The sequence below is a fragment of the Arachis ipaensis genome, chromosome B8, assembly GCF_059453495.1.
Source record: "Arachis ipaensis isolate K30076 ecotype BB chromosome B8, ASM5945349v1, whole genome shotgun sequence".
Taxonomy (NCBI): domain Eukaryota; kingdom Viridiplantae; phylum Streptophyta; class Magnoliopsida; order Fabales; family Fabaceae; genus Arachis; species Arachis ipaensis.
The window spans coordinates 17,280,836-17,293,236 of NC_142443.1; the positions used below are offsets into that span (position 1 = coordinate 17,280,836).

The window sequence follows — 12,401 nt, forward strand, 5'->3', positions numbered from 1 at the left end:
AAGGTCTAAATATACTAGTAATATGTATGTTGATTAAAGTTAAGAGCCACCGAATTTTTCAGTTTTGCTAATCCATAGATGATTGTATGTTGTTAATTGCTGCAGTAATTAATGAATATTAAATAAAATAAGTTCCGATTAATTTTGACTAAATTTTTTTGTTATTAAATATTTTTGTGTAATTACACACTCTTCTCCTATTAGTTAAATGCTTATTAGATTTTAGTTAAAGTGCTTGTCTCTTAAATTTTTTCTATTAATAATACTCTCATATTGTTATTGTATTGTATTGAATATAGAGTAGTATGGTTGAGACTTGAGAGGTGTCTCTCTCTCTTTCTCTCCCTCCATTGAAGTAACTTACTGTTATCAGTATCTCACACTCAAATCAGAATCAGAATCAAAATGAGGTTGTTGTTCTTTGTCTCCGTTTCTATTTTTCCTAATTCTTCATCTTCCTCAGGTGCTTCTTTCACACTTTTCACCTCTCTGTCTGTCTGTCTCTCTCTTAATTTAGGGTGCACTGTACTTATGCAACCTTGTAAGTTTCGGATTCTCTCAAAGCAGAGTCTCTGTTTGAGGCTCACAGCTTTTCGTTTGAGCGGCAATAGAAGGTACCATACTACCATTAACACACAAACACTAGCATTGCTGCACATCCACATCATCATGAATTCATGATCATCCACATTATTATTATTATTATTATTAGAAGTAAATTTTTAGCTATTATATCTTTCTGAAGGTTTATTTGGTGCTAATTTTATAAATTTAGATGAGTATGTTATCAAGAATAGTGGATTGGGAGTGTTAGGATCTAAAAAACACGGGAATTTTCATATAAGCATTCTTCTTGCAGGGACAGAAGTTTTGAAGGATGAACAATTCCTTGAAGGATGAACACCCATAAATTTTTATAAAGAAAAACTCAAGGACTAACCATTTTAGTTTATATTGACCAGTAATTTTGGCCAGCAATCCCATACGTGTACCTCAACAGCTTAGTATCGTATGTAACATTTTTAAATATTGATGGTTAACTCTGGATCAAAAAGAAGGAATTATACTAATCCTGTAGCATTGCTCGTTTAGTCATTTTTATATTGTAGTCTATGGATGGTGTGTCTAGTATGTAGTATTCTACTCTTAATCTACAAGTGTGATTACTGCTTTCATATACCTTGTCAACCAGTTATTTTCACCTGTCTTTTATCTTCTTTTTAACTGATGTTACTCCTTTTCGACATCCAACAGCGAATTCTGACTGAATACCTGAATTCAAGGGACATGAAGCTAGTGCATTGTGAGTTGGAGAAGTGATAGAGGTAGCAATGTACCTACACGGATCATGATATAACTTGGCTACTTATGGTTGGGTTTTGTTCAGCTGGTTATAGATATCGTAGCCAAAAAAGGTATACAGGGCATGTATTTAATTTTTTTTTTTTTTGGTGACGGGCATGTATTTAATTTAATTTAATTGTTTTTTATTATAAAAGTATAAACAGAAAAAAGAACTCATTTGACTTGGGGCCTGGGGTGTCTTTAATAATATATTCAGTGTAACTTAAAAATGTGTCTAAATCAACGACTAGTTATGTGTAAGCAAATAAAATGCATTTCCTAAACCCTCGTCCTCGGTTACTCGTTCTGCTCCTCTACTCTCTCCGCCCTCTCTCTCTTTTCTCCACTTTCTGCTTTTGAGATTGAGAGCCTTTGTCTTCGAAAATTAACGGATCTCATCTGAAACAACATCACTTAATATTCTCTCTCTCTAGATATATGAGCTCACCTGTGTCGGTGAACTTGATTTCCGATTCATCGAGGTGAATTCCATGTTTCATCATTCCCACATTGCGTTTCCTGAAAGACTTCAATACAGTAACGATTCCATGCGCTTAGATTCCCATTTTTCTTTCCTTTAACGAAAATCTGATTACTATGCTCATATTCACATTCTGAGGTTCAATTGCGATGCAAAACACATGTTTTTTTTTTTTTTCTTTGTCTTGGTTTGATATCGTTTTGATTTTTATTGGATGGTGCTGCAGAGGGCACGAAAGAGTGCTTAGTGATTGAGGGGGAAGAAGAAGAAGAAGAAGAAAATGTTGACCAAGTTCGAGACCAAGAGTAACAGAGTGAAGGGGCTTAGTTTTCACAGCAAAAGGCCCTGGATACTTGCGAGTCTTCACAGTGGTGTGATTCAACTATGGGATTACCGCATGGGAACCCTCATCGACAGGTTTGACGAGCATGATGGCCCTGTTAGAGGTGTTCACTTCCACAATTCTCAGCCTCTCTTTGTCTCTGGAGGTAAGGCCATTGTGTTGTTTCTGCATTTGATTTGTTCCATTCACTGCTTAATACTCTGTTCCATTGATTGTGCATACGCTATTGTATTCAACTATGGAAACATAATCTAGGTTATGTCGTACTCATCTAAATTATGTTAGGATCCACCTAAACATTTCTGGTAGGTAATATATTTAAGTTTTAGAAAGCATTTGTTTGTGTGTGTTTGTGTAGTAATAAGTATGCTTCTAGTATTCATGCTGATAATCATATTATCTCTTTACCTGTTAATCTTTGGTTGCCCCATGGTGTTGATACAGTGAGCAATACACATGACGGGTACATTTTGTAATTATTCGTGATTTGTTTTGGCTGTAATTTATATAAAAAGGATATATCTTTGGTGTAATTGAGATTATCTAGATCTGTTAATTTAGTAACAAATCCGTTCTTTTAAAATAAGCTCTGTGTGTCATTGGTTGGGTTTAAATGTGATTTTCCTGCACTTATGTAATTATGTTTGTCACTTGATAAAGAGAGGAAGGGAAATTCACTTGTAGAAGGGGAAGGTTTTACTTCATATTATTTGCTGCTTATTGGTGATGGTTTTGTTCTTTTTCTTTCTTTCTTTTTTTTCCCTTGGACAGGGGATGATTACAAGATTAAGGTTTGGAACTACAAGTTGCATAGGTGTTTGTTCACTCTTCTAGGACACCTTGATTATATTCGCACTGTGCAATTTCATCATGAGAACCCGTGGATTGTGAGTGCAAGTGATGATCAGACTATTCGCATATGGAACTGGCAATCACGAACATGTATATCTGTCCTAACAGGGCATAATCATTATGTTATGTGTGCTCTATTCCATCCAAAAGAGGATATTGTGGTGTCAGCCTCTCTAGATCAGACTGTTCGTGTTTGGGATATTGGTTCTCTCAAAAAGAAGGCTGGGCCTCCTTCAGATGATATATTGCGTTTTAGTCAGATGAACACGGATCTTTTTGGTGGTGTTGATGCAGTTGTTAAATATGTGTTGGAAGGTCATGATCGCGGGGTCAACTGGGCTTCTTTTCATCCTACACTTCCTCTCATTGTCTCTGGAGCTGATGACCGACAAGTGAAACTTTGGAGGATGAATGGTAAAATTGAAGCCTAGTTATTTTCTTTTTTATTGTCCTGAATAACAACCGAGTGGTAGTATCTGTGACTTTCTATTTTGCATACTATAGTTGAGCTGCCGTAGGCTTTCATATACTATACTCATTGATGTCATTGTGGTTATTAAAAATAGAGTTATGCTACGTGTACACCAAAATCAGCCACCAAAGTCAGCCACCAGTATAAAATACATGCTGGAGTATAAATACACATTGAAAATAAATTAAACTATACATGTATTTATACATAAATACATTGGTGGCTGATTTTAGTGGCTGACTTTGGTGTACAAATAGCATTTTTGTTAAAGATATTAGCATATCATTGTTTAGTGCTGGCAACAAAAATGTTTCATAAAATACATTTTTTGTGTGCATTAACTTTTGTACTAGATGGTTAACCAAGAAGAAAAAGTATTTGCTGTCGTCTCGCACATTTCACTAATAAAATTTATGTTGTGTTCAGATACTAAGGCATGGGAAGTGGATACTCTGCGAGGGCACATGAATAATGTTTCATGTGTTATGTTCCATGCCAAACAGGACATCATTGTATCAAATTCTGAAGATAAAAGTATTCGAGTATGGGATGCGACAAAGCGCACTGGAATTCAAACCTTCCGCAGAGAGCATGATCGATTTTGGGTTCTTGCAATACATCCTGATATGAATCTGTTGGCTGCTGGTCATGACAGTGGAATGATTGTCTTTAAGCTGGAGAGAGAAAGGCCTGCTTTTGCAGTTAGTGGTGATTGTTTATTTTATGCAAAAGACCGTTTTTTGCGTTACTACGAATTTTCAACACAGAGAGAGACACAAGTACTTCCAATTCGACGACCTGGTTCTTTAACTCTGAATCAAAGTCCGAAGACTCTTTCCTATAGCCCGTCTGAAAATGCAGTTCTTCTCTGTTCAGATGTGGAGGGCGGGTCTTATGAGTTGTATACCTTATCCAAGGATGACTCAGTTATTGGTAGGGGAGATATGCAAGAGCCCAAGAAAGGTCTTGGTGGATCAGCTGTCTTTGTGGCTAGGAATAGGTTTGCTGTGCTCGACAAAACCAGCAATCAAGTCCTAGTTAAAAATCTGAAGAATGAGCTTGTTAAAAAGAGTGCTCTCCCGATTGCCACAGATGCCATATTTTATGCTGGAACAGGCAACTTGTTATGTAGGTCAGAGGATAGGGTTTTTATATTTGATCTTCAGCAGAGGCTTGTTATCGGTGATATTCAGACCCCTTTTATCAAGTATGTTGTCTGGTCTAGTGACATGGAAACTGTTGCCTTGCTCAGCAAACATGCCATTGTCATCTCAAGCAAGAAGCTTGTTCACCAATGCACCCTCCATGAGACAATCCGCGTGAAAAGTGGAGCATGGGATGAAAACGGCATTTTTATTTACACAACATTAAATCATATCAAGTACTGCCTTCCTAATGGAGATAGCGGGATAATAAAAACACTGGATGTCCCAATTTATATCACAAAGGTTGTTGGAAACACCATATTCTGCTTGGGTCGGGATGGGAAAAACAAAGCTATAGCTATTGATGCGACTGAATATATCTTTAAGCTTTCTCTCTTGAAGAAAAGATATGACCATGTCATGAACATGATAAAGAACTCCCACCTTTGTGGGCAGGCTATGATTGCATATCTACAGCAGAAGGGGTTTCCTGAAGTTGCCCTTCATTTTGTGAAAGATGAGAGAATTCGGTTCAATTTGGCGTTAGAGAGTGGGAACATTCAAATCGCTGTTGCATCAGCCACTGCAATTGATGAGAAAGATCACTGGTATCGATTAGGGGTTGAAGCTCTTCGACAAGGCAATGCTGGTATAGTAGAATATGCATACCAGAGGACCAAAAATTTTGAGAGATTGTCTTTCCTATATCTCATTACTGGTAATGTGGAGAAACTTGCAAAGATGTTGAAAATTGCCGAAGTCAAGAACGATGTGATGGGCCAGTTTCACAATGCCTTATATATGGGTGATGTCCAAGAGCGTGTTAAGATTTTGGAGAATGTGGGTCATTTGCATCTTGCATACCTCACTGCCAAAGTCCACGGACTACATGATGTTGCTGAAAGGCTTGCGGCTGAACTGGGGGATGATCTTCCATCTTTGCCTGAGGGGAAAAAACCATCTCTCTTGATGCCACCATCACCTGTAATAACCAGTGGTGATTGGCCCCTTCTTAGGGTCATGCGAGGCATATTTGATGGTGGCTTTAGCAATACAGATGGCGATGCTGAAGAAGAAGAGTATGAAGCTACTAATGGTGATTGGGGTGAGGAGCTTGATATGGTTGATGTGGATGGCATACAAAATGGAGACATTTCTGCAATTTTGGATGATGGAGAGCCGGGTGAAGAGGATGATGGAGAAGGTGGATGGGAGCTGGAAGATCTGGAGCTTCCCCCTGAAGCTGAAACTCCAAAAGCTTCTACCGGTACACGATCTTCAGTTTTCGTGGCCCCAACACCTGGGATTACAGTTAGCCAGATGTGGATTCAGAAATCATCTCTTGCAGCAGATCATGCGGCTGCTGGCAATTTTGATACAGCAATGAGGTTACTGAACAGGCAACTTGCAATAAAGAATTTCACTCCCTTAAGATCCATTTTCCTTGATCTTCATACTAGCAGCCACTCCTACCTGCGTGCCTTCTCATCTGCCCCAGTTATATCACTTGCTGTTGAAAGAGGTTGGAGTGAGTCATCTAGTCCAAATGTAAGAGGCCCACCCGCACTACCTTTCAAACTGTCTCAATTAGATGAAAAGCTCAAAGCTGGTTATAAATCAACTACAGCAGGGAAATTCACCGAGGCTCTAAAGACATTTACCAGTATCCTTCATACAATTCCTTTGATTGTCATTGAGTCGAGGAGGGAAGTTGATGATGTGAAGGAGTTGATTATCATAGTCAAAGAATATGTTTTGGGTCTGCAGATGGAGCTGAAGAGAAGGGAAATTAAGGACAATCCAGCACGCCAGCAGGAGCTTGCCGCGTATTTCACCCATTGTAATCTCCAAACCCCTCATCTGAGGCTAGCTTTGCTTAATGCAATGACTGTCTGCTACAAGGCAAAGAACCTTGCCACAGCTGCCAACTTTGCGAGGAGGCTACTCGAGACCAATCCTACTGTCGAAAACCATGCCAAGACAGCAAGGCAAGTTCTGGGAGCTGCGGAAAAGAACATGACCAATAACACACAGTTGAACTATGATTTCAGAAACCCATTTGTGGTTTGTGGTGCAACTTATGTGCCAATTTACCGCGGACAGAAGGATGTTTCTTGTCCGTATTGCACTGCACACTTTGTGCTGAGCCAGGAGGGTCAGCTATGCACTGTATGTGACCTTGCAGTTGTAGGGGCTGATGCTTCTGGATTGCTCTGTTCTCCTTCCCAGATACGTTGATTGAACTTGCTGGAACAGGAGCACTTTGTTCAGTTTTTGTTTCATGTCAATTTTCAGCAGCAGATACTAGTCCCTATTGTTTAATTAATATAATTCCCTATAGAAGCTAAAAGAAGTTTGAGTGTGTTTCTTCGCTTCTCTTTCTTATTTTTCATGGTTTCTTTTTTTAATTCTTTTATGGTGCCTTTTGTTTGCTGTCTAATTTTTTTTAAATTACTTTTTATAGTAACTTTAAAATATTTAAAAATTTTTACCTTTTAACTTTAAAATTAATTATTTAACCTATTTTAACAATTAGACAATATCTTTTAGACATCATAACAAACACTATCAATATTTTGGGCATGTGAAAGTTTTCATTCATGTACTGTGCTGAATTAACTTTTAGGTTGAGTTGATATTTTGAGGCCTTAACCAAATTAAGACATTGGTAAAATTTCAAGTATCAATACGAGGGGATAGATATTCTCAATTTTTTTTTTCAATTATTTGATAAAGTATAATCTTTTATCATTCAATATTTTTTCATGTATATGGGTATGTGAAGTTTCCATTCATGTGCTGTGCTAAATTAACTTTAGGTTGAGTTTGATATCGCTACATTTTAAGTTGAGTTTGATATCGCTACATTTTGAGACTTTAATCGATGCTTGAAAAAATATAACATCAATAAAAATAGAGTAAAGTATCGTTTTTGTCCTCGACGTTTGGGGTAAATCCTATTTGTGTCCCTAACGTTTAAATCGTCCTATTTGTATCCCTAATATTTGTAAAAGTGATTCAATGTTATCCTGCCATCAATTACACATCATAAACGCTTTAGTTTGAGTTTTAAAAACCTCTTTTTGAAGTTAGAATATAAATGTTTGGGATAGAATCGATGATCTACTCCGAAAAATAACTCATCAAATGTTAAAACTAATTCCTATAACATTTACATAATTCACTTTTCTAAGAACATAATTGAATCTAAACACAAATAGTGGGTATAATATTAAAATCGACCACATCCAAGTGAGACCTAATTGAGAATGAATACATCCAGGTGAGAATAATTGAAAAATATAATCTGATTTGTTAGTATAATTGATAGTAGGATAACATTGAATCACTTTTATAAACGTTAAGGATACAAATAGGACGATTTAAACGTTAGGGACACAAACAGGACTTACCCCAAACGTTGGGGACAAAAACGATACTTTACTCATAAAAATATTTTGGTAACTAATAAGTACAACTAAACTGTATAAATAGTAGTTGATGATCTATCTTTCCAGAGGCTTATGCAGAAGTTTTAAATAGGCTTCAGTCTGATCATTGCCCTATTCTGGTGCGTTGTAAAGGTCGTCCTCAGCCTAAAGGGAATCGACCTTTCCGATTTGTTGTTGCTTGGGCTACTCATCCTGGGTATAGGGATATTGTGAATCAGTCATGGTGGTCTGGTGATACGCGGAATCGTGATTACACTTATGTAAAATTCATCGCTCTTTCTTTCCCTGGTAGTGGCGCCAAAACATGATGCCAAGACCACGGTTCACAACTCCGTGTAACTGACCAGCAAGTGTACTGGGTCGTTCAAGTAAAACCTTACGTGAGTAAGGGTCGAATCCCACGGAGATTGTTGGTATGAAGCAAGCTATGGTCACCTTGCAAATCTCAGTCAGGTAGGGTCAAATGTGATTGGATTAGATAATCAAAAGATAAATAATAAAAGATAGAAATACTTATGTAAGTCATTGGTGAGAATTTCAGATAAGCGTATGGAGATGCATTTGTTCCTCTGAATCTCTGCTTTCCTGCTATCTTCATCCAATCAGTCTTACTCCTTTCCATGGCTGGCTTTATGCAAGGGCATCACCGTTGTCAGTGGCTACATCCCCTCCTCTCAGTGAATAATATGCTAACATGCTCTGTCACAGCACGGCTATTCATCTGTCGGTTCTCGATCATGTCGGAATAGAATCCATTGATTCTTTTGCGTCTGTCACTAACGCCCCACAATCGCGAGTTTGAAGCTCGTCACAGTCATTCAATCATTGAATCCTACTTGGAATACCACAGACAAGGTTTAGACTTTCCGGATTCTCTTGAATGCCGCCATCATTCTAGCTTACGCTACGAAGATTCTGATTAGGAAATCTAAGAGATATTCATTCTAGCTTATTTCATGTAGAACGGAAGTGTTTGTCAGGCACGTGTTCATAGGGGAGAATGGTGATGAGCGTCACACATAATCATCACCTTCATCACGTTCTTGGGTGCGAATGGATATCTTAGAAGCGAAATAAGATGAATTGAATAGAAAACAGTAGTACTTTGCATTAATCTTTGAGGAACAGCAGAGCTCCACACCTTAATCTATGGAGTGTAGAAACTCTACCGTTGAAAATACATAAGTGAAGGTCCAGGCATGGCCAAGATGGCCAGCCCCCTTGATCTAAGAACAATGCGTTCAAAGATGATCCTAAGATCCTAAGATGATCAAAGATGGTCAAAAGATGATCAAAAGATGCCTAATACAATAGTAAAAGGTCCTATTTATAATAAACTAGCTACTAGGGTTTACATGAGTAAGTAATTGATGCATAAATCCACTTCCGGGGCCCACTTGGTGTGTGTTTGGGCTGAGCCTGAGTGTTGCACGTGCAGAGGCCATTTGTGGAGTTGAACGCCAGTTTCTGTGCCAGTTTGGGCGTTCAACTCTGGTTTTGGATCCTTTTCTGGCGCTGGACGCCAGATTTGGGCAGAAGGCTGGCGTTGAACGCCAGTTTACGTCATCACTTCTTGGCCAAAGTATGGACTATTATATATTGCTGGAAAGCCCTGGATGTCTACTTTCCATCGCAATTGAAAGCGCGCCATTTCGAGTTCTGTAGCTCCAGAAAATCCACTTTGAGTGCAGGGAGGTCAGAATCCAACAGCATCAGCAGTCCTTCTTCAACCTCTGAATCTGATTTTTGCTCAAGTCCCTCAATTTCAGCTAGAAAATACCTGAAATCACAGAAAAACACACAAACTCATAGTAAAGTCCAGAAATATGAATTTAACATAAAAACTAATGAAAACATCCCTAAAAGTAACTAGATCCTACTAAAAACATACTAAAAACAATGTCAAAAAGCGTATAAATTATCCGCTCATCACAACACCAAACTTAAATTGTTGCTTGTCCCCAAGCAACTAAAAATCAAATAGGATAAAAAGAAGAGAATATACTATAAATTCCAAACTATCAATGAAACAGAGCTTCAATCATATGAGCGGGACTTATAGTTTTTTGCCTCTTGAATAGTTTTGGCATCTCACTTTATCCATTGAGGTTCAGAATGATTGGCATCTATAGGAACTTCAGATTTCGAATAGTGTTATTGACTCTCCTAGTTCAGTATGATGATTCTTGAACACAGCTTCTTTATGAGTCTTGGCCGTGGCCCTAAGCACTTTGTTTTCCAGTATTACCACCGGATACATAAATGCCACAGACACATAATTGGGTGAACCTTTTCAGATTGTGACTCAGCTTTGCTAAAGTCCCCAATTAGAGGTGTCCAGGGTTCTTAAGCACACTCTTTGTTTTTGCTTTGGACCTTGACTTTAACCGCTCAGTCTCAAGTTTTCACTTGACACCTACACGCCACAAGCACATGGTTAGGGACACCTTGGTTTAGCCGCTTAGACCAGGATTTTATTCCTTTAGGCCCTCCTATCCACTGATGCTCAAAGCCTTTGGGATCTTTTTTATTTGCTCTTGCCTCTTGGTTTTAAGAGCTTTGGCTTTTTCTGCTTGCTTTTTCTTTTTCTTTCTAAATATTTTTTTTTTCGCCTATATTATTATTTTTTTTTCTGCAAGCTTTGTTCTTTGCTGCTTTTTCTTGCTTCAAGAATCATTTTTATGATTTTTCAGATTATCAAATAACATGTCTCCTGGTCATCATTCTTTCAAGAGCCAATATATTTAACATTCTTAAACAACAACTTCAAAAGACATATGCACTGTTCAAGCATACATTCAGAAAACAAGAAGCATTGTCACCACATCAATATAATTAGGCTAAGTTCAAGGATAAATTCAAAACTTATGTACTTCTTGTTCTTTTGAATTAAAACATTTTTCATTTAAGAGAGGTGATGGATTCATAGGACATTCATATCTTTAAGACAAAGTTACTAACTACTAATGATCATGTAATGAAGGCACAAACATAGATAAGCACATAATATAGAAAACGAAAAACAGAGAAAGCAAGAACAAGGAATGAATCCACCTTAGTGATGGTGGCGTTTCCTTCTTGAGGAACCAATGATGTCCTTGAGCTCTTCTATGTCTCTTCCTTGTCTTTGTTGCTCCTCCCTCATTGCTTTTTGATCTTCTCTTATTTCATGAAGCATGATGGAGTGCTCTTGATGTTCCACCCTTAGTTGTCCCATATTGGAACTCAATTCTTCTAGGGAGGTGTTGATGTGCTCCCAATAGTTTTGTGGAGGAAAGTGCATTTGAGGCATTTCCGGAATCCCATGGTGATGAGCTTCTTGCGCCTCTTGAGCTCCATGACTGGGCTCTCTTGCTTGCTCCATCTTTTTCTTAGTGATGGGCTTTTCCTCTTTAATGAGGATATCTCCCTCTATGTCAATCCCAGCTGAATTGCATAGGTGGCAAATGAGGTGAGGAAAGGCTAACCTTGCCATGGTGGAGGACTTGTCAGCCACCTTGTAGAGTTCTTGAGGTATAATCTCATAAACTTCTACCTCTTCTCCAATCATGATGCTATGGATCATGATGGCCCGATCTATAGTAACTTCAGACCGGTTGCTAGTGGGAATGATTGAGCATTGAATAAACTCCAACCATCCTCTAGCAATAGGCTTGAGGTCCAATCTTCTTAGTTGAACCGGCTTGCCTTTGGAGTCAATCTTCCATTGAGCTCCTTCTACACATATGTCCATAAGGACTTGGTCCAACCTTTGATCAAAGTTGACTCTCCTTGTGTAGGGGCGTGCGTTTTCTTCCATGTATGGCAAGTTGAACGCCAACCTCACATTCTCCGGACTAAAATCCAAGTATTTCCCCCGAACCATTGTAACATAGTTCTTTGGATCCGGGTTCTTACTTTGATCATGGTTCTTGGTGATCCATGCATTGGCATAGAACTCTTGAACCATTAGGATGCCGACTTGTTGGATGAGATTTGTTAGAACTTCCCAACCTCTTCTTTGAATTTCATGTCAGATCTCCGGATACTCATTTCTTTTGAGTTTAAAAGGGACCTCAGGGATCACCTTCTTCTTGGCCACAACATCATAGAAGTGGTCTTAATGGGCTTTGGAGATGAACCTTTCCATCTCCCATGACTCGGATGTGGAAGCTTTTATCTTCCCTTTCCCTCTTCTAGAGGATTCTCCGGTCTTAGGTGCCATCAATGGTAATGGAAAAACAAAAAAGCTATGCTTTTACCACACCAAACTTAGAATATTGCTCGCCCTCGAGCAATAAACAAAAGAATAGAAGAAGAAGAAGAAGAAATA

At 38.4% G+C, this 12,401-nt stretch overlaps 1 protein-coding gene across 2 annotated transcripts; it reads left to right on the plus strand.

Annotated features, from left to right (window-relative positions):
• Window positions 1-1,577: 1,577 nt before the first annotated feature.
• On the plus strand, window positions 1,578-7,022 carry LOC107613087 (coatomer subunit alpha-1-like). 2 transcript variants are annotated; one of them, XM_016314936.3, is made up of 4 exons: window positions 1,578-1,881; window positions 2,052-2,313; window positions 2,940-3,434; window positions 3,919-7,022. In XM_016314936.3, exons 2-4 carry the CDS (start codon window positions 2,106-2,108, stop codon window positions 6,873-6,875), a joined length of 3,660 nt encoding a protein of 1,219 aa, XP_016170422.1. In that variant the 5' UTR covers window positions 1,578-1,881; window positions 2,052-2,105; the 3' UTR covers window positions 6,876-7,022. The 2 variants fall into 2 exon arrangements, with proteins under 2 accessions (XP_016170422.1, XP_016170423.1); XM_016314937.3 differs by having other exon boundaries at window positions 1,587-1,826.
• The last annotated feature ends 5,379 nt before the right edge of the window (window positions 7,023-12,401 follow it).